General features: G+C 49.2%; 1 protein-coding gene across 2 annotated transcripts in view; it reads left to right on the top strand.

The window, feature by feature from the left end:
• The window catches only part of irak1 (interleukin-1 receptor-associated kinase 1), a 118,010-nt gene that overhangs the window by 43,618 nt on the left and 53,553 nt on the right, over positions 1–20,839 (top strand). For both annotated transcript variants that reach the window (XM_059949638.1, XM_059949637.1), the window contains 3 exons: positions 7,084–7,254; positions 12,943–13,022; positions 17,129–17,317. In XM_059949638.1, the coding sequence (XP_059805621.1) occupies positions 7,084–7,254; positions 12,943–13,022; positions 17,129–17,317 (440 nt within the window). The remainder of the gene's footprint in view (positions 1–7,083; positions 7,255–12,942; positions 13,023–17,128; positions 17,318–20,839) is intronic.

The raw sequence follows: 20,839 nt of genomic DNA on the forward strand, positions 1-20,839 counted from the left end.
CCGCTGCTGCCTGTAAAGAGTTTGTATGTCCCCCCTGCTAGCGCGTGCGTTTTCTCTGGGTGCTCCGGTTTCCTCCCATAGTCTGAAGATGTACCAGTTAGTAGATAGTCCTGTGATTAGATTAGGATTAAACTGGGGGATTGCTGTGCAGCGTGACTGGGGCTGGAAAGGCCAGTTCCACATTGTATCTCAATCAATAAACAAACAAACAGGCAGGCAAGGCCATGTAAACAAGGGTAGTTCCGTAAGCTGGGGGTGATAGTAGCGATTAGCTCCCACTACCTATTGCTGTTCTCAAATGGCCTCTGACAACCAAGTCCAGCTCCTGGCCTTCACATGTGGCTTCGCAACTAAGCCTGGCAGAACTGTTTCTACTTACAGGAGAAGGGGCAAAAACCTTAAAACCAGTCACTTTGGGCAGATAGGGCTTGTCAGCCGTGGTTGGCAGCTGACCTGGGAGAAGGAAAACTCTGATCTACCCACTCATGGGGAAGGCTTCGGGAGCAAACCCTGAGGAAAAACCCAGGGCTGGAGTCTCTACGTAGAATTAAGTGCTGAATTAAGTGTATCTCTCTCCGGCATTCCTCTGCAGTGATCGGCTATAGAGAGGGGGGAGCCTCCTGCATGGACAACAAGTATTGCCCTGGCTTGTGTAACAATGTAGACAGCTAGAACGCAACTCCAACTAACTGAGGGCCTCAAAACGGCAGTTGACCTGATGGTACAAAGATAACTTAATAATGATAAATAGTAAACATAGCACTTGTTTCAAAATATATCTAATAACTGTTGACCAACACTAATAGAAACTTCAGACTCACTGGTATTGCTGTTTCAAGGGCAAATAAGGGGAGGATGGAAATGTGTGTTGTTCCACTGTGACTCAAATCGAACCACAACTAACCCACGCAGGAAAGTATATATAAAAAACACAACTTGTGTACAGAGTTCAAAGGTTCAAATACTATGAAAGGTGTTCACCTCCTCCCCCAAAAGTTTTCATGTTTTATTGTTTTACAACATTGAATCACAGTGAATCTAACTTGGCTTTTTTGACACTGACCAACAGAAAAAGACTTTTGTGTCAAAGTGAAAACGGATCTCTACGAAGTGATCTAAATTAATTACAAATACAAAATACAAAATAATTGATTGCATAAATATTCACCCTCCCCCTTTAATATGACACACTAAATCATCACTGGTGCAGCCAACTGGTTTTACAAGTCACATAATTAGGTAAATGGAGATTATTGACTATGTGCAGTCAAGGCATTTCAATTGATTGTAGTAAAAATACACCTGTATCTGCAAGGTCCAACTGTTGCTGAGTCAGTATCCTGGCAAAATTCTTATGCACCCCAGAGGTATACATGTGTCTAAGACTTGGACTATATGCAGAACTAGAATGGTTGGTATAGACCAGTTGGACCTGTTCCTGTACTGGATGACCCTGCGAGTAGGTTGGTGTGGGGGTGGGAGAACTACAGTCCAAGAAGGGGTGGGTTCCAAGGAGCACGGCTACATTGAGCACATCTGCAAACAGCGCTTTCACAGGAGAGTATCCGTCATCAAGGACCCTCGCCATCCAGACCACGCTCTCTTCTCACTACTTCCATCGGGCAGGAGATACAGGAGCCTTAGGGTTCAGGAACAGTTATTACCCTTCAACCAGCGTGGGTAACTTCACTCTCCTCATCACTGAACTGTATGCATTGCATTAACCTCTGCGCTGCAGTGCTGTCCGAATTGCACCTTGTCTGTAACTGAGAGGGGAATGCAGAGGAGATGCATGAGGATGTTGCTGGGACTTGAGCGACTGAGTCATGGAGAGAGGCCGGGCAAGTTTGGACTTCATTCCTTGGAGCTTCAGAGACTGTGGGATGATCTTAGAATGGAGCTTAAGATCGAGGGCGTAGACAGAGACATAACCTCAACACTAAACTGAATCAACAACTGACAATCACTTTCAAGAATTCGACAACTCATCTTTCTTTCTACCTTTTGCACATTGGTTTTTCATAAGGCTTTGTTTACGTATAGTTTTTCATAAATGGATTGTATTTCTTTATTTTCCTGTAAATGCCTACAAGGAAATGGATCTAAAAATTGCACGTACTTTGATAATAAATTTACTTGGATATTGTTGTTAATTAATCAATTTATTATGCATGTATTTATTTATGTATATATTTAGCCAGAGGGTGGAGAATCTGTGGAATTCATTGCCACAGTCGGCTCTGAAGGCCGAGTCATTGAGGTGTAGTTTGATGAGTTAGTTAGGCAGGGCACCATAAATTACAGGGAGGAGGCAGGAGAATGGAGTTGAGAGGGATAGTAGATCAGCCATGGAGCAGACTTGATGGGCCAACTGGCCTAATTCTTCCCCCATGTCTTATGGTCTTATTTAGTAACGCGGAACAAGCCCATCCAGCCCACTGAGCCACGCTGCCCAGCAACCCACCAATTTAACCCTAGCTTAACCACGGGACAATTTACAATGACCATTTAACCTCCTAACCAGTACGTCTTTGGACCGTGGGAGGAAACCGGAGTATCAGGAGGAAACCCACACACTCATGGGAAGGACGTACAAACTTCTTACAGAGAACACTGGAATTGAACTACAAACTCTGACGGCCCGAGCTGCAATAGTGTGGCGCCAATCGCTATGTTCCCATGGCACCCGGATCACAGGCTTCAATACACAGCTCTGGCAATTGCTGTTACTCTTTTCCCATTGATCAGTCGTACTTGGCATGGATGTAACGACAGCCCCAAAATCGTGTGGCCTCTGTGTTACCCACTCCGGTGCAGTCCTTTGCCTTTCCCTATGCATGGGTAGACAGCGTTGTCCATCTGTAGGCGTGTCATATCTGCTAGCGTCAAAAGTAAATTTATTATCAATGTACGTATCATCATCATTATGCGTCGTGTCGTAAAATGTGTGCGATAGTGGTGTTTGACCATGATTCTTTTCTACAGAAGTGGTTTGCCATTGCCTTCTTCTGGGCAGTGTCTTTACAAGACGGGGAACCCCGGCCATTATCGATACTCTTCAGAGATTGTCTGCCTGGCGTCAGTGGTCGCATCACCAGGACTTGTGATCTGCACCAGCTGCTCATGCGACCGTCCCAGTCTAGATCAGCTGCAGGAGTAGTGCCAACAAAACCCTGAGCATGCGGAGATGGTGGTGTGTTATTGCCTGTGATTCATGTTGGAGCTGAGAGTTCTGCAACGCTGGTCCATATCGTACAGCACAGGAACCGACCCCTCAACCCAAACTCCATTCAGTGGCCACTTTACTGGGTATGGGAGTGGAACCCCGTGCTGTTGTCTGCTTATGTAGCCCACCTGCTTCAAGGTAGGGCATGTGCATTCAGATCTGCTCTTCTGCACACATCTGTTGTAACGTGTGGTTATTTGAGTTGAACCAGTCTGGCCATTCTCCTCCGACCTCTCTCATTAACAGCACTGCTGCTTGCTGGATATTTGTTTTGGTTTATCGCAGCATTCTTTGTAAACTCTAGAGACTGTTGTGTGTGAAAATCCCAGGAGACGAGCAGTTTCTGAGATACTCAAACTATCCCGCCTGGCGCCAACGATCATTCCGTGGTCAAAGTCACTGGGATCACTTTATGATTGGCTTGAGTGACAACTGAACCTCTTGACCATGTCTGCATGTTTTTATGTATTGAGTTGCTGCCGCATGATTGGTTGATTAGATGTTTACATTAACAGGAAAATGTACCTAATAAAGTGGCCACTGAGTGTAATTTGGCTCAATGGCACCTAATCCCCTTTGCCCACGCAAGGTCCCTCGTCCTTCGTTCTTTACATGTGCACGCTCCTTTTAAACACCTTTGTCGTATTTACCTCTGGTAGTCCCTGGCAGTCACCCAGTGCTCTCTGTGTAAAAGAACTTGTGTGGCTCTTAACTTTTGAACTCCCCCTCCTCCCCCCAAAACTCAGATGCAAGTACTGGGCAAAAAAAATAGCGACTGCATACAGACCCTGTCTCTCATGATTCTATCAACCTCCACAACTCCAGAGAAAATAACTCCAGGTGTGCCCGACCTCTAATTGAGGCAATGTCCTGGTGAATGCGAAGGAGGGGTGTCGAGGAGGGTGTGCCGTGCTGCGGGAGGGGCAGTAGGGTAGGAATGGATACTTACAATATCTGTGGTTCACTAAATCACAGCAGGTATATTATCACCAGCATATGCTGTGAAGTGTGTTGCATTGTGGCAGCAGTACAGTTCAAGACATAAAAATCACTGTCAGATATAACTAAACTGTGCAAAAGAGGAGTGCAGAATCAGAGTCAATAATTTCACCGGCAAATGTCATGAAATTTGTTGTTCAGTGGCAGCAGTCCATAATAACAAAACTCTCAATATAAATATAAAGATACTTACAACACAGAACTAAAAATACTCACTATAAGAAATACATTTAAAAAACTAAATAAATACAGCAAAAAGAGAGCAAGAAATATTGAGCAGTGTTCATGGGTTCATTGTCCATTCAGAAATTGGATGGTGGGAGGAGGAAGCTGTTCCTGCATTGTTGAGTGTGTGTCTTCAGGCTCCTGTACCTCCTCCCTGATGGTAGCAATGAGAGGAGGGGATGTCCTGGGTGATAATGGTCCTTAATGATGGATGCAGCCCTTTTTGAGTAATCATGGGCTAACAGACAATTCAGAAATATGATGGCTGTTCTGAAAACATTGAGTGTCTGTCTTTAGGCTCTTGTATCTCCCACTTGATGGTAGCAATGAGAAGAGGACATGTCCTGGGTGATGGGGGGGTCCCTAATGATGAGTGTGGCCTCTTTGAGTAAACATGGGTGCATTGTGCATTCAGAAATCAGACAATAGAGGGGAGGAAGTCGTTCCTGGGCCTTCAGACTCTTGTACCTCCTCCTTGATGGTAATAATGAAAAGCGGGAAAGTCTCTGATGAGGAAGTTCCCCTCCCCCCTCTTCATCCTCCCCCTCTTTCCCCCTTACCCCTTCCCCCCTTCTGTTTCCCCCTCTCCCCTCCCCTTCCCCCCTTTCCCCCTCCCTTTCCCCTTCCCCTCCCCCTCCCCCCTCCTCCCTCCCCTCCCCTCTCCCCTTCCCCTTTCTCTTTCCCCCTTTCCCTTTCCCCCTTCCCATTCCTCCTCCCTTTCCCCTTTCCCTCCCCCTTCCTCTACCCTTCCTTTCCACCCATGGTTCACTCTTCTTTCCTAAGTGATTCCTTCATTTCCAGCCCTTTATCTTTTCCATTTATCACTTTTACATCATGTTTACTTCATTCCCACTCCCTACTGACACGGCTTCACCTTTCACCTTCAGCCTTCTTCCTCCCCTCTTCTTATTCTGGCGCCTTCCCCTCTCCTTTCCAGTCCTGATGAATGGACTCAGCCCAAAATGTCAGCTGTTTATTCCTCTCCATAGAAACTGCTGAGTTCCTCAATAGTTTTAGTAGTTTCAATAGCACCGTTTAGTATCAGAGAAATGTATGCAATGTACATCCTGAGGTTCTTGTTCCATGCAGACATCAACGAAAACAGAAGGGTGTCCTAAAGAATGAAAACATTCGAACTCCAAAGCCCCACCACTTCTCCCCCAACACTCCGCAGCAGTAAAGCAACATCCCTCACCCCTCACAAACTTCAGCAAAAAAAACAGCATCCTCCACCCACCAAGCAAGCAGTAGCAAAGCCTCAAGAGAGACCATAATCTGCAGTACAAGAACTATTTGCTCACCCAACAATTTGACATCTCTCTCTCCCTCTCCCTGCTAATGGGACAGTGAGGTGTCACCGTTTCACAGCGAGAGGGACACATAACGAAAACAACTTGCTGATTTGCAATGATGATGATGTCTGTCATGTTCTCCAACTCAAGAACCAGCAATAAATCTTAATCTGAAATAAACAGGACTTGTCCTTTTTTTCTTATATAAAAAAATACAGATTTTTTTGTAACTGTCTCACTAATCAATGATAATCTCTGCTCAGAATTACCATGGCACAAACAGGAAATTTTTCAGAAGATAATAATCTCAGGAAGATGGAACCAGTGACCAACAGCGACATCTTGCAGACAGCTCACAAAACTACTGGATTCTTCTTCTGCATTTACCTCTTCTGAACTGAGATCGATTGTGATTTCTCTTTTAAGATTGTACTTATAGGCTGAATGAACAATCTGGTGCTTCTGCGATCTCCTGGGGGATTCGACGTGGGTGAGACTCTGTGCCGGTTCCTAACGGCAGAACACAAATCTGTGGTCGGCTCGATTACTCCACTGAAAGCGTTGAGCGAGATTAAAATCATCGAGGACAAGCGGAAGACGACTGGCGCTCGGCAACATCTACCTTTCACTGCTCTCCCTGTCTCCTCGCTGCTACCGGCGGGCAGATGGTGCAGGAGTCTTTTGGGTCCCACGCCACTGGGTTCAGGAGCGACTGTTGCCTGCAACCATCGGTCTTCTGGACGAGCTCGTCTCAGTGCTGAACACGCTCCGCAGCTGTGGGCTCAGTTTGAGGATTCTGCGGTTCATGTTCCTTCTGGATTTTCTTTTAACCATTTGCGCTTCAGTGCTAAACTGACTGCAGCCGTGACCTGCGGCCATTGTCATAGTGCCAGGCAGGGACTGTCATCAGCACAGTGCTGAGAACTCACTTTTGGGGGCTGTGGTTACTTTTATAAGTTTCCTTTTTATTATTTGTACGAATTGTTCTTTTTTTTTTGCACATTGGGTGTTTGATAGTCTTGTGTGAGTTTTTCTTTGAATGGGTTCTGTTGTGTCTCTTTGTTTTGTGGCTACCTGTAAGAAGACGCATTAGAGGCTTGTTGTAAGAGAGTGTTTGATGGCTTTGGACCTGAACTTGCTGGAGTTTAGAAGAATGAGGGGGATCTCATTGCAACCTGTTGAATATTGAAAGGCCTGCCAGCTCGGCCATGCTATCGATGTTAAAGCAGTGGCAAACATTTGGAAATGACCTGTGACAGCGATGCTCTCTGAAGGACCATCCCACTGTGAACACAAGTGCCTGCTTTCACTGACTGATGTCATGCCGTTCCTGTGTTCCAGGGAGACCTGTCCCCCGTCCACCACTGCCCAACATGGCACAATGGATGGATCTGCCCCCGCCCGCCGCCCAGCCCCCACCTTCGGCCACCCCGCCCTCCAGCAGGTCGGGCTCCGAGAAGAGCTTCAGCGGCAAGCTGAGTGAGAAGGAGACGGCGACCATCGATTCTCCCGGTAAGTGGATAGAGCATGCTGCAGGGGTGGGGTGGTGAGCCAGAGGAGCAGGTTCTCTGCCAGGTACTGGCATCGGGGCAGCGGCAAGCATGGGGTGGGGGGGATTGACAGTACCACAGTTAGGAGGGTTGTTGATCCCAGTCTCCTACACTGTGTGTGTGTGTGTGTGTGTGTGTGAGAGATAGGGGAGACGAGGGGTTCGGGACAGGGAGGTGGGAATGTGGGGAGAGGAGGGGTTCGGGACAGGGAGGTGGGAATGTGGGGAGAGGAGGGGTTCGGGTCAGGGAGGGAATGTGGGGAGAGGAGGGGTTCGAGACAGGGGGGTGGGAATGTGGGGAGAGGAGGGGTTCGGGACAGGGAGGTGGGAATGTGGGGAGACGAGGGATTCGGGACAGGGAAGTGGGAATGTGGGGAGAGGAGGGGTTCGGGACAGGGAGGTGGGAATGTGGGGAGAGGAGGGGTTCGGGACAGGGAGGTGGGAATGTGGGGAGAGGAGGGGTTCGGGACAGTGGGGTGGGAATGTGGGGAGAGGAGGGGTTCGGGACAGGGAGGTGGGAATGTGGGGAGAGGAGGGGTTCGGGACAGGGAGGTGGGAATGTGGGGAGAGGAGGGGTTCGAGACAGGGAGGTGGGAATGTGGGGAGAGGAGGGGTTTGGGACAGGGAGGTGGGAATGTGGGGAGAGGAGGGGTTTGGGACAGGGAGGTGGGAATGTGGGGAGAGGAGGTGTTTGGGTCAGGGAGGTGGGAATGTGGGGAGAGGAGGGGTTCGGGACAGGGAAGTGGGAATGTGGGGAGAGGAGAGGTTCGGGACAGGGAGGTGGGAATGTGGGGAGAGGAGGGGTTCGGGACAGGGAGGTGGGAATGTGGGGAGAGGAGGGGTTCGGGACAGGGAGGTGGGAATGTGGGGAGAGGAGGGGTTCGGGACAGGGAGGTGGGAATGTGGGGAGAGGAGGGGTTCGGGTCAGGGAGGTGGGAATGTGGGGAGAGGAGGGGTTCGGGACAGGGAAGTGGGAATGTGGGGAGAGGAGTGGTTCGGGTCAGGGAGGTGGGAATGTGGGGAGAGGAGGGGTTCGGGACAGGGTGGAGGGAATGAGGGGAGAGGAGGGGTTCGGGATAGGGAGGTGGGAATGTGGGGGACGAGGGGTTCGGGACAGGAAGGTGGGAATGTGGGGAGACGAAGGGTTCGGGACAGGAAGGTGGGAATGTGGGGAGAGGAGGGGTTCGGGACGGGGAGGTGGGAATGTGGGGAGAGGAGGGGTTCGGGTCAGGGAGGTGGGAATGTGAGGAGAGGAGGGGTTCGGGACTGGGAGGTGGGAATGTGGGGAGACGAGGCTGTCGGGACGGAGGTGGGAATGTGGGGAGCGGAGGGGTTCGGGACAGGGAGGAGGGAATGTGGGGAGAGGAGGGGTTCGGGATAGGGAGGTGGGAATGTGGGGAGTCGAGGGGTTTGGGTCAGGGAGGTGGGAATGTGGGGAGACGAGGGGTTCGGGACAGGGAGGTGGGAATGTGGGGAGACGAGGCTGTCGGGACGGAGGTGGGAATGTGGGAAGAGGAGGGGTTCGGGACAGGGAGGTGGGAATGTGGGGAGAGGAGGGGTTCGGGACAGGGAGGAGGGAATGTGGGGAGGCGAGGGGTTCGGGTCAGGGATGTGGGAATGTGAGGAGAGGAGGGGTTCGGGACAGGGAGGTGGGAATGTGGGGAGAGGAGGGGTTCGGGACAGGGAGTTGGGAATGTGGGGAGACGAGGGGTTCGGGACAGGAAGGTGGGAATGTGGGGAGAGGAGGGGTTCGGGACAGGGAGGTGGGAATGTGGGGAGACGAGGGGTTCGGGACAGGGAGGTGGGAATGTAGGGAGACGAGGCTGTCGGGACGGAGGTGGGATGGTGGGGAGACGAGGCTGTCGGGACGGAGGTGGGAATGTGGGGAGAGGAGGGGTTTGGGTCAGGGAGGTGGGAATGTGGGGAGAGGAGGGGTTCGGGTCAGGGAGGTGGGAATGTGAGGAGAGGAGGGGTTCGGGACTGGGAGGTGGGAATGTGGGGAGACGAGGCTGTCGGGACGGAGGTGGGAATGTGGGGAGCGGAGGGGTTCGGGACAGGGAGGAGGGAATGTGGGGAGAGGAGGGGTTCGGGATAGGGAGGTGGGAATGTGGGGAGTTGAGGGGTTTGGGTCAGGGAGGTGGGAATGTGGGGAGACGAGGGGTTCGGGACAGGGAGGTGGGAATGTGGGGAGACGAGGCTGTCGGGACGGAGGTGGGAATGTGGGAAGAGGAGGAGTTCGGGACAGGGAGGTGGGAATGTGGGGAGAGGAGGGGTTCGGGACAGGGAGGAGGGAATGTGGGGAGGCGAGGGGTTCGGGTCAGGGATGTGGGAATGTGAGGAGAGGAGGGGTTCGGGACAGGGAGGTGGGAATGTGGGGAGAGGAGGGGTTCGGGACAGGGAGTTGGGAATGTGGGGAGACGAGGGGTTCGGGACAGGAAGGTGGGAATGTGGGGAGAGGAGGGGTTCGGGACAGGGAGGTGGGAATGTGGGGAGACGAGGGGTTCGGGACAGGGAGGTGGGAATGTAGGGAGACGAGGCTGTCGGGACGGAGGTGGGATGGTGGGGAGACGAGGCTGTCGGGACGGAGGTGGGAATGTGGGGAGAGGAGGGGTTTGGGTCAGGGAGGTGGGAATGTGGGGAGAGGAGGGGTTCGGGTCAGGGAGGTGGGAATGTGAGGAGAGGAGGGGTTCGGGACTGGGAGGTGGGAATGTGGGGAGACGAGGCTGTCGGGACGGAGGTGGGAATGTGGGGAGCGGAGGGGTTCGGGACAGGGAGGAGGGAATGTGGGGAGAGGAGGGGTTCGGGATAGGGAGGTGGGAATGTGGGGAGTCGAGGGGTTTGGGTCAGGGAGGTGGGAATGTGGGGAGACGAGGGGTTCGGGACAGGGAGGTGGGAATGTGGGGAGACGAGGCTGTCGGGACGGAGGTGGGAATGTGGGAAGAGGAGGGGTTCGGGACAGGGAGGTGGGAATGTGGGGAGAGGAGGGGTTCGGGACAGGGAGGAGGGAATGTGGGGAGGCGAGGGGTTCGGGTCAGGGATGTGGGAATGTGAGGAGAGGAGGGGTTCGGGACAGGGAGGTGGGAATGTGGGGAGAGGAGGGGTTCGGGACAGGGAGTTGGGAATGTGGGGAGACGAGGGGTTCGGGACAGGAAGGTGGGAATGTGGGGAGAAGAGGGGTTCGGGACAGGGAGGTGGGAATGTGGGGAGACGAGGGGTTCGGGACAGGGAGGTGGGAATGTGGGGAGACGAGGGGTTCGGGACAGGGAGGTGGGAATGTGGGGAGACGAGGCTGTCGGGACGGAGGTGGGAATGTGGGGAGAGGAGGGGTTTGGGTCAGGGAGGTGGGAATGTGGGGAGAGGAGGGGTTCGGGACAGGGAGGTGGGAATGTGGGGAGAGGAGGGGTTCAGGACAGGGAGGTGGGAATGTGGGGAGAGGAGGGGTTCGGGACAGGGAGGTGGGAATGTGGGGAGACGAGGTGTTCGGGACAGGGAGGTGAGAATGTGGGGAGACGAGGAGTTCGGGACAGGGAGGAGGGAATGTGGGGAGACGAGGGGTTCGGGACAGGGAGGTGGGAATGTGGGGAGAGGAGGGGTTCGGGACAGGGAGGTGGGAATGTGGGGAGAGGAGGGGTTCGGGACAGGGAGGTGGGAATGTGGGGAGAGGAGGGGTTCGGGACAGGGAGGAGGGAATGTGGGGAGACGAGGGGTTCGGGACAGGGAGGTGGGAATGTGGGGAGAGGAGGGGTTCGGGACAGGGAGGTGGGAATGTGGGGAGAGGAGGGGTTCGGGACAGGGAGGTGGGAATGTGGGGAGAGGAGGGGTTCGGGACAGGGAGGTGGGAATGTGGGGAGAGGAGGGGTTCGGGACAGTGGGGTGGGAATGTGGGGAGAGGAGGGGTTCGGGACAGGGAGGTGGGAACGTGGGGAGAGGAGGGGTTCGGGACAGGGAGGTGGGAATGTGGGGAGAGGAGGGGTTCGAGACAGGGAGGTGGGAATGTGGGGAGATGAGGGGTTTGGGACAGGGAGGTGGGAATGTGGGGAGAGGAGGGGTTTGGGACAGGGAGGTGGGAATGTGGGGAGAGGAGGTGTTTGGGTCAGGGAGGTGGGAATGTGGGGAGAGGAGGGGTTCGGGACAGGGAAGTGGGAATGTGGGGAGAGGAGAGGTTCGGGACAGGGAGGTGGGAATGTGGGGAGAGGAGGGGTTCGGGACAGGGAGGTGGGAATGTGGGGAGACGAGGTGTTCGGGACAGGGAGGTGGGAATGTGGGGAGACGAGGAGTTCGGGACAGGGAGGAGGGAATGTGGGGAGAGGAGGGGTTCGGGACAGGGAGGTGGGAATGTGGGGAGAGGAGGGGTTCGGGACAGGGAGGTGGGAATGTGGGGAGAGGAGGGGTTCGGGACAGGGAGGAGGGAATGTGGGGAGACGAGGGGTTCGGGACAGGGAGGTGGGAATGTGGGGAGAGGAGGGGTTCGGGACAGGGAGGTGGGAATGTGGGGAGAGGAGGGGTTCGGGACAGGGAGGAGGGAATGTGGGGAGACGAGGGGTTCGGGACAGGGAGGTGGGAATGTGGGGAGAGGAGGGGTTCGGGACAGGGAGGTGGGAATGTGGGGAGAGGAGGGGTTCGGGACAGGGAGGTGGGAATGTGGGGAGAGGAGGGGTTCGGGACAGGGAGGTGGGAATGTGGGGAGAGGAGGGGTTCGGGACAGGGAGGTGGGAATGTGGGGAGAGGAGGGGTTCGGGACAGGGAGGTGGGAATGTGGGGAGAGGAGGGGTTCGGGACAGGGAGGTGGGAATGTGGGGAGCCGTGGCTGTCGGGACAGGGTGTCGACAGTGTTAGGATGTCATGGGTTTTTGATGGAGATTAAATGGATGAAGTGAGGATTTGTGTAAACTGAGCATGTGCGGACGGCTGGCAACGTGTCCCTGATGTGGGGCTGGGCAAGGTGCTGGTGTTGTTGGGTTAGAGTTAGACCACTAGGCTTGGCAGCAGAAATAGGCCATCCGTCTCATCAAGTCAACGCCACCATTCCATTTCTATTCTGGCTGATTTATTGATTTATTATCCTTCTCAACCCAATTCTCCTACCTTGCCCCCGTACCCTTTGACACCCTTACTGATCAATAACCTATCAGCCTCCTGCTTTAAATATACCTAATGACTTGGCCTCTACAGCTGTCTGTAGCAATGAATTCTTCTGGCTCAAGAAATTTCTCCTTATCTCTGCTGTATTCTGAGGCTGTGCCCTCAGGTCCTAGACTCCCCCACTGTAGGAAACATCATCTCCATAGCCACTCTATCTGGGCCTTTTGATAGATTTCAATGAATTCCCCCCCCCCCCCCCCCCCGTTGTTCTAAACTCCAGTAAGTACAGTCTCAGAGCCATCGAATACTCCTCGGATGTTAACCATTTCATTTATGGGATCATTCTCATGAACCTCCTCTGGACCTTCTGCAATACTAGCAAAGCCTTTCTTCGATTAGGGGTCCACAACTGCTCAATTGTCAGCAGAATAAAAGATAACGTAGGATTGCGTGGGTGATAGCATGGGCTGTGCGGGCCAAAGGGCCTTTGCCCGACACCCTGTGTTGATTGCGACGAGTCTCAGATGATGGAGCCACTCACGCTGGGTCTTCTCATGATTGCCTTTCAGTTCCTTCCGATGTGGCACCTAAGGACAAACTTCCACGACCACCCAGTCCTCCGGACAGCTTGTTTACAGACCTCGGCAAGGTAATTCCAGGTTCCAGCCATGGAGTATATCATTTCCAAACGATACCCAGCCTCTCTTTTTTTACAAGTATTTGTTCACCAGCAAAACCCTGTACGATAATCAAGGCAGTTTCAAATTAAATTGTAGTTTAGTAGTGAGTGGTTCGTTCAAGTCAAGGTCAATTTCAAGTTTAATTTTCATTCAACCACACATGAATACCCATGAAATCAGCCAAACGAAACCACCTTCCCCCGGGACCAAGGTACAAACCACAGTAGTGACAGTCATACACAGCACAAGGCACATATAACACATAGTACTATAAACTCGAGAAAGCTTGTAAATGCTGGAGCAACTCAGGAGGTCAGAAGCATCCATGGAAATGTTGGGTGAGACCCTTCATGAGGACTGAAAAGGGAGGGGGAAGACACCAGAACAAAAAGATGAGGGGTGGGGGTGAAGGCGGATAGCTGGAAGGTGACAGGTGAAGCCAGGTGGGTGGGAAAGAGGAAGGAATCTGCCAGGAGAGGAGAATGGACCATAGGGGAAAGGAAAGGAGCAGGTGCACCAGGGAGAGGTGATAGGCAGGTGAGAGGGAGGTAGGAGGCCATAGTGGGGAATAGAAGTAGAGGGGGGGGGGAGGCACAATATATTTTCTGGCACCCCATAAAGTAAAAACTTGTCTACTGTCCACTAACATGAGAAAAATAATTCTGCTTTAAATTTTTATTTATCTTTAAACCTAGCTTATACTGTACTTGTGCGCTGTAGAGCTGCTCCAATACCCTTGTAATCCTTGAGCTTGATGCTTTTTCGCAAGAGTTGAAATGTCTGATTCTAGTTATGACAGCAAAAGCCTTAAGCCCCACGTGTCTGAGCAGTTTCTGACTTTTTATGAGTATGTCGTTCACTGTACCTCTTTCAACAAAGTAGGAGGATGGAAGAGCAGTTAGATTCTTCTCCAAAGACCAGGAAACTTCATATGACCATGTAGCTACAAACCATTTCTGAAAAGCATGTTTGCTTTTTCATCATGCTGAATTTCGATTACTTCTTCTTTCAAATTTTCTTTCTGTTCTTCCATCTTGCAAAGAAATGCATTAATTACCCAGTCCAGAATTTCCAGTTTGTTGTAATCCTTGAATCGAGGCTGAAAGTCCTTCTTCAGTGACTGCAGGTATAAGCAGTACTCTTGCAAATCACCATCTATGAATGAGATTGCCATACTTTCCATGCAGGAAAACTGTGAGAACATTCTTCTCCCAATGTTTTGCTTATACATTTCCAATTTTCTGATAAAAGTGGACACTGCACTTTTTGCCTGGATTAAGTAGAAATTCTCACCCTGCAGTTTCATATTTAGAATGTTAATTTTGTCATACAGATCGGCTGGGTATGCCACATCTCCACGTGGAAGTTCAATCTTGTCTTCCAAGCTCTTGTCGACTTTGAGCAAAAATTCAACCGCAGTGTCAGAAAGATCAAAGAAGCATTTTAAAGTGCAGCCTTTTGATAGCCAATGCCCTTCAGTGTGAAGAAGCAAGCATTTAAACTCTTCATCATTATCTTGGCATAACTGGCAAAACATTCTATTATTTAATGGATAAGCTTTAACTTTGTTACTAGCAGATATTACAAGAGTCATGCTTGAAAAAAGTCACTGGCTGAGGTTTTTTGCTGCGAGGTGTTGACGGTGAATTACACAATGGATTGCAAACAGACTTGGAATTTCTTTTTTCATTAATGCTACTAAACCAGCATAACAACCTGTCATATATGGAGTTCCAACTGTTGCACAAGAAATCATGTTCCTAACTGGGATACTTTTATCCTCAATATACATTTTGAGATCATCATAGTTTGATTCTAAATTTATATTTGTTTTTAACTTTTTAAAGAATCGAATCTCTTCATAAACTTTTCCATTTTTGATAAACCGTACATATGCTATTAGCAATGCCTCGTCTCACACAGTTCATGATCCAGTTGTATCCCACGTTCTGTCTTTTGTAGCTCTGTGCCCAGTTGATACTCAATGTCTTCACTCATTTCATCAAAATGTTGAGCTGGAGAGTTATTACTCAGAGGAATTGATTTTCAAATACTGGGATCATTTTGACAACAGTGGTGAGCACTTCTGATACAGCAGCGTTATTAATTTTTCACCAAATGTATGAGATTTTCCACATCTTGCTGTCATTTTGGAAATGTTATAAGAAGCAATGAGACCTCTAGCATGGTCACTTTTAGCTTTCTTGGGAAATAACTCAAGTGCACAATGCTTTTCCAGTGCTTCCTTCATCTTCTGTTACCGAGTAATACCAGAAGTAGCTTTTTCCAGGTGTCTTTTACTGAAGTGTTCCTACAATCTTGATGGTTTTATGCTTCATTAGACAGTACAGTATTACACATGAGTCGTCGCTGATCTGACAGAAATGGTATAAGACCAGGTATGTAACATTGTATTCACACACTTTCTGTAGTTTCTGTATCTTAGCAGGATTAGAATTCGAGGCTTCATCACATTCAGACACACTCGTATTTATCCATCGTTAACGGGGCTAAATTAAAATAAAGAGTTTACACAAACTGGGGATGCCTATCAGATGTTAACAACAGCAGCGAGTTGACATGGATGGAACGATGGTAGCGGCACACAAGGAACAGCGAGGTGAAGATGAGGACGATCACAACAGCGGAAATTACGTTGACAAGGATTCAGATTGGAATCTGAATGTTGGTTGGGGCAGAGCTGGTGTTCGGCAAGCTCCCTATATACTATTTCAGTTGGAGTGATTGACCAATCAAGTAAGGTCTCATAATCCTCAAAGATGGTTCCCCAAAGCTGAGAGCACTGAACACCTCAAGAGGTATCCTCGGGGTCGGCACGTTCACTGGCTAATTCTCTTTCACCATTTGGTTCCGGCCGGCACGGTATCATTGCACAACCTGTTTTCTGTTGATCTGTAGAGAAAGTTGAGGGGGTGTACTTGACTTATCAACTGTTAAATTGTATGAACTCGTGATAACCCCCATCTCCCACGCACACCCTTCTCCCAATCCCCTTTCCCCAGTCAATGTTTTGGACTGAGACCCTTCATCAGTCTGGGATGTCGACTGCTTACCGCTGTTCCTTCTAATTTTTAGTAGTCAGTGTGCGCAAAAATCTTATGTTGTGCAAATTTTTTTTCCTGTGACAAAAGTATGTGCGCACTGAATGCAGACGTGGCACAGTTTATGTAGGTTTACAAAATATTTGACATAAAACTGCACAGAATAACAACAAAATAGCGTATGTATTTAAGTCTCTCAGTTATTTTTTCTCTCTCCTGTAGTTGGCGTTTACCCATTCTTTGTAAACTCTATCTAGACTAATAGAGCTTCCATCCAGTTGATAGCTTTTGATTCTCATTAACATATCCAAATGACATTCACCTAAATGGTTTCTTAGCTTGTTTTACAGTAGATTCATTAGGCTAAAACCTCGCTCACAGTCCGCACTAGACAATGTCCATCAACTGTGCAAGGTCGCAGAACTGTTCATTTTGAAGTACAAATGCCACCATCTGAGCAAAATTTGAAATCAGTTTGGATTTAATCTTTCCTTGCATGGAAAATTTGAAATCATTAAATTGTCTAACTATTACAGTATTTTCAGTTAGAAAATCATGATATTGGAATGCCATGATTCAGCTGTACAAACTGAAACAGGAAAGGTGAGGTGATGTAAATCACTGACATGCATTGTGGTGTTTGGAAACCAGACTAACTAGTTAACAGAAACATTTAGCTAAAAGATTATTTTCAATAAGTGTAATTATTAATTACTGCATTATTTCAGGTAACTAACCTTTTGTGCACATATTAATTTCCTTTGTACGCTGGTTGAAAAACGTGTGCACGCACACTTAGAGGGAACATAGCTGCTTACTCCTCTCTGTAGATGCTGCCTGAGCTGTCCAGCATTTTGCCCAGATAGGCATATGTCTGTAAGGACAATGGGCTGTGTAGGAGGGAGGAGTTGAATACGGAGTTGACTAAAAGGTCAGCACTACAAAGGGCCCGTGATCCACTGCAATGTCCTATTTTCTATATTGTTATAAATGTTTTCTTCCTGCTGTCTTAGGACCCTCCAGTGTCTCGTCCAATGACCCTGCCCTCCGTTACGAAGAAAGTGTTCCACTGGCCACTGAGTGAGCTCAGAGAAGGCACATGCAATTTCGCGAAAAACCAGAAGATCGGTGAAGGGGGCTTTGGCTGCGTTTACCGGGCACTGATGCGGCACACCCAGTACGCGGTCAAAAGGCTGAAAGAGGTGAGCAGCGAGGAGACATGCCTCCTTTGATGAAGTCAGCTCTGGGGGTGTTGGATATGTCCCTCGCTCACTGTGTGAGATGATCTTCAGTTTAGTTACATGAACTTGAGTACTTCCATGTAAGTGGGCCTCTCAGTTAATGGTCCCTCCCATCTGTCCCACAATCTCTTTGACCTCCTGCCATTACTTCCAGGCAGGAAGTACCTTAGCTTGAGGACAAAGACTTAGGATGGGAAACAACTTCTTCCGCCAGGCCGCGGGGCCACGGAACTCCCTGCCACACCCAGGTCTCAAGTGCAAACCGCCATTAGTGTTGTACTCTTTTTAACCCGTGTCGTAAATGTTAATTTTCAATATATTTTATTTGTGGTAATATAGTGGAATAATTTGGGGTGGCTGAGTGGGGATGCATCTCCACTAAAGGAGGTGTAAGGTGCTCCTTCCCTCTGCTAGCCTGCAGGTCGCCCTTGGGAAAGGTGTGGCACCTGCCTCGACCCCCCCCCCCCACCACCACCTTGATCTGGGTCATGTGAAGCCACGGGAGGGGGTGATGGATATGAGCTGCTGGTATATATCACAACTCCTAGTCACGTCACCACTGACGCCAGGTAGACAATCTCTGAAGAGATTAGTAATGGCTGGGGTCACCCATCTTGCAAAGACTCTGCCCAGAAGAAGGCAACAGCAAACCACTTCTTTAGACAAGTTTGCCCAGAACAATCATGGTCAGAGACTCTGATCGCCAATTGTCACACAACACAGCACATAACAAGATAGTAGGTTCTAGTTATTTGGGAAAACTCTTAAAATAATAAAAACGAATTGAGAAAATAGCCAGGATTCCCTCAGTTTAATTGCTGCTTAATTGGGACAGGAGACTTTTGCTGACTTGTGTGGCCATTAGACACCACGCTGTGCTTGGATCGAACACTTTTAAAATAGTATAATTTGTGTGTGTGTTAGTTTTTGTCACTGAGAGTTGGTGAGAGATAAGCGGTAAGTCAATTCCGAACTGTTTGCTCACTGCAGTTTGTGGCATTCAGGCTTGGAGATGCCGATAACAGCCGGGAGTGAAATCAAACGGTTCCACTGCTTTAAAAAGTTAGGAACTAAAAAGAATTTGAAGGTATCAACAGGTATCTCGATTGTTACAGTGAAATTGAAAAGGATACAATCATTGGAGGTGTTGTGTAAAAGCAGACTATTATCTGTAATAAGCGTTTTTGTTCATTTACTGTCAGTAGAAAGGAGACAACAATGTACACTGGATGAATTCTTCTGTTGGAAACTATTAGGAGCTAATGCCCATTTTTATAGTACTGTAATAGACAATAGGTGCAGAAGTAGACCATTTGGCCCTTCGAGCCTGCACCGCCATTCTGAGATCATGGCTAATCATCTACTATCAATACCCGGTTCCTGCCTTGTGCCCATATCCCTTGATTCCCCTATCCATAAGATACCTATATTGAAAGCATCTAGAGAATTGGCCTCCACTGCCTTCCAAGGCAGTGCATTCCAGACCCCCACAACTCTCTGGGAGAAGAAGTTTTTCCTTAACTCTGTCCTAAATGACCTACCCCTTAATCTCAAACCATGCCCTCTGGTACTGGACTCTCCCAGCATCTGGAACATATTTCCTGCCTCTATCTTGTCCAATCCCTTAATAATCTTATATGTTGCAATCAGATCCCCTCGCAATCTCCTTAATTCCAGCGTGTACGAGCCCAGTTTCTCTAACCTCTCTGCGTAAGACAGTCCGGACATCCCAGGAATTAACCTCGTGAATCTACGCTGCACTTCCTCTACAGCCAGGATGTCCTTCCTTAACCCTGGAGACCAAAACTGTACACAATACTCCAGGTGTAGTCTCACCAGGGCCCTGTACAAATGCAAAAAACATTCCATTAGCCTTCGTCACTGCCTGCTACACTTGCTCATTCACCTTCAGTGACTGATGAACAAGTACTCCTAGATCTCTTTGCATTTCTCCCTTACCTACCTCTATACCGTTCAGATAATAATCTGCCTTCCTGTTCTTACTCCCAAAGTGGATAACGTCACACTTATTCACATTAAACGTCATCTGCCAAGTATCTGCCCACTCACTCAGCCTATCCAAGTCACCCTGTATTCTCCTAACATCCTCATCACATGTCACACTGCCACCCAGCTTAGTATCATCAGCAAACTTGCTGATGTTATTCTCAATGCCTTCATCTAAATCATTTATGTAAATCGTAAACAGCTGTGGTCCCAATACCCTGTGGCACTCCACTAGTCACCGCCTGCCATTCCGAGAAACTCCCATTCACCGTTACCCTTTGCTTTCTATCTGCCAACCAGTTTTCTGTCCATGTCAGTGTCTTCCCGCCAATGCCATGAGCTCTGATTTTACCCACCAATCTCCTATGTGGGACCTTATCAAATGCCTTCTGAAAATTGAGGTACACTACATCCACTGGATCTCCCTTGTCTAACTTCCTGGTTACATCCTCAAAATCCTCGTAATGTTCTGAATTGCTCTGTATTTCATTTAAATATGTAATTTGTTACTCAGTTAAATGGTAGTTTGTCTTTTTTTAAAATTCCTTTTTAACTATTTCCATGAAATTTTGGCACATTGGAGAAGCCGCTTAATTAGGCCAAAATGTCCTGGTCCCGATGTGTCCCAATTAACTGGAATCCACTGTGTTGTGTGTGAGATATTTGTACTGTGTTGTACACCTTGGGTCTGGAAAAATGTTGTTTTGTTTACCTGTATACATGTAGATGGTTGAATGACAATAAACTTGAAAGGAACGCGCAAAGAGGCCGTGACACTAAGGGACACTTAAGAGACTCTTATGGATGACCCAAAAATGGAGAGAAGTGTTAGATTGATCTTGGAATAGGTTAAAGAGCCGGCTCAACTATGTGGGCCGAAGGGCCTGTACTGTTCTTTGCAAGTGCTTCTTAAATGATAGTATTGCACTTGCTATAACCACTTCCTCTGGCAACTCGTTCCCTATGATCGTCTCCATCCTGCATCTTCCACTCGAGCAGCACAGTGGTGAAGCAGGTAGAGCCGGTGACCCTGGTTTGATCCTAACCTCCAGCACTTCCTGTGTGTGCAGAGTCTGAATGTGTTCCCTGTGGGTCCGTACCCTACCCCAGGCGCTCTGGTTTACTCCCAAGTCCCAGGAACGTGCGGGTTCAGTCATAGGCTGGTATAAATTCCCCCCAATGTGCAGTTGAGGGGTAGAATCTAGGGGTGAGTAGAATAAGAGACTCTACCTTATTGTACACGAGCCTGATAACAGTGTGATAGAAGTTGTCCTTGAGCCTGGTGGTAAGTGTTTGGATAGTCCGTACAAATGGTTAGTTGGTGGTCAGCACAGACTCAATGGGCCAAAGGGCTGTATTCCAAACACCACTGCCTTTTATTTACTATTGGACAAAGGTACTGAAATAATGTAGCCTTCAACCTGAAGATACGAACATCTATTTGCCCCTCCCCCTTCTCTCGTCTTCCATTCTGCA

This window comes from Hypanus sabinus, chromosome 24 (genome assembly GCF_030144855.1).
Source record: "Hypanus sabinus isolate sHypSab1 chromosome 24, sHypSab1.hap1, whole genome shotgun sequence".
In the NCBI taxonomy this organism is placed as follows: Eukaryota; Metazoa; Chordata; class Chondrichthyes; order Myliobatiformes; family Dasyatidae; genus Hypanus; species Hypanus sabinus.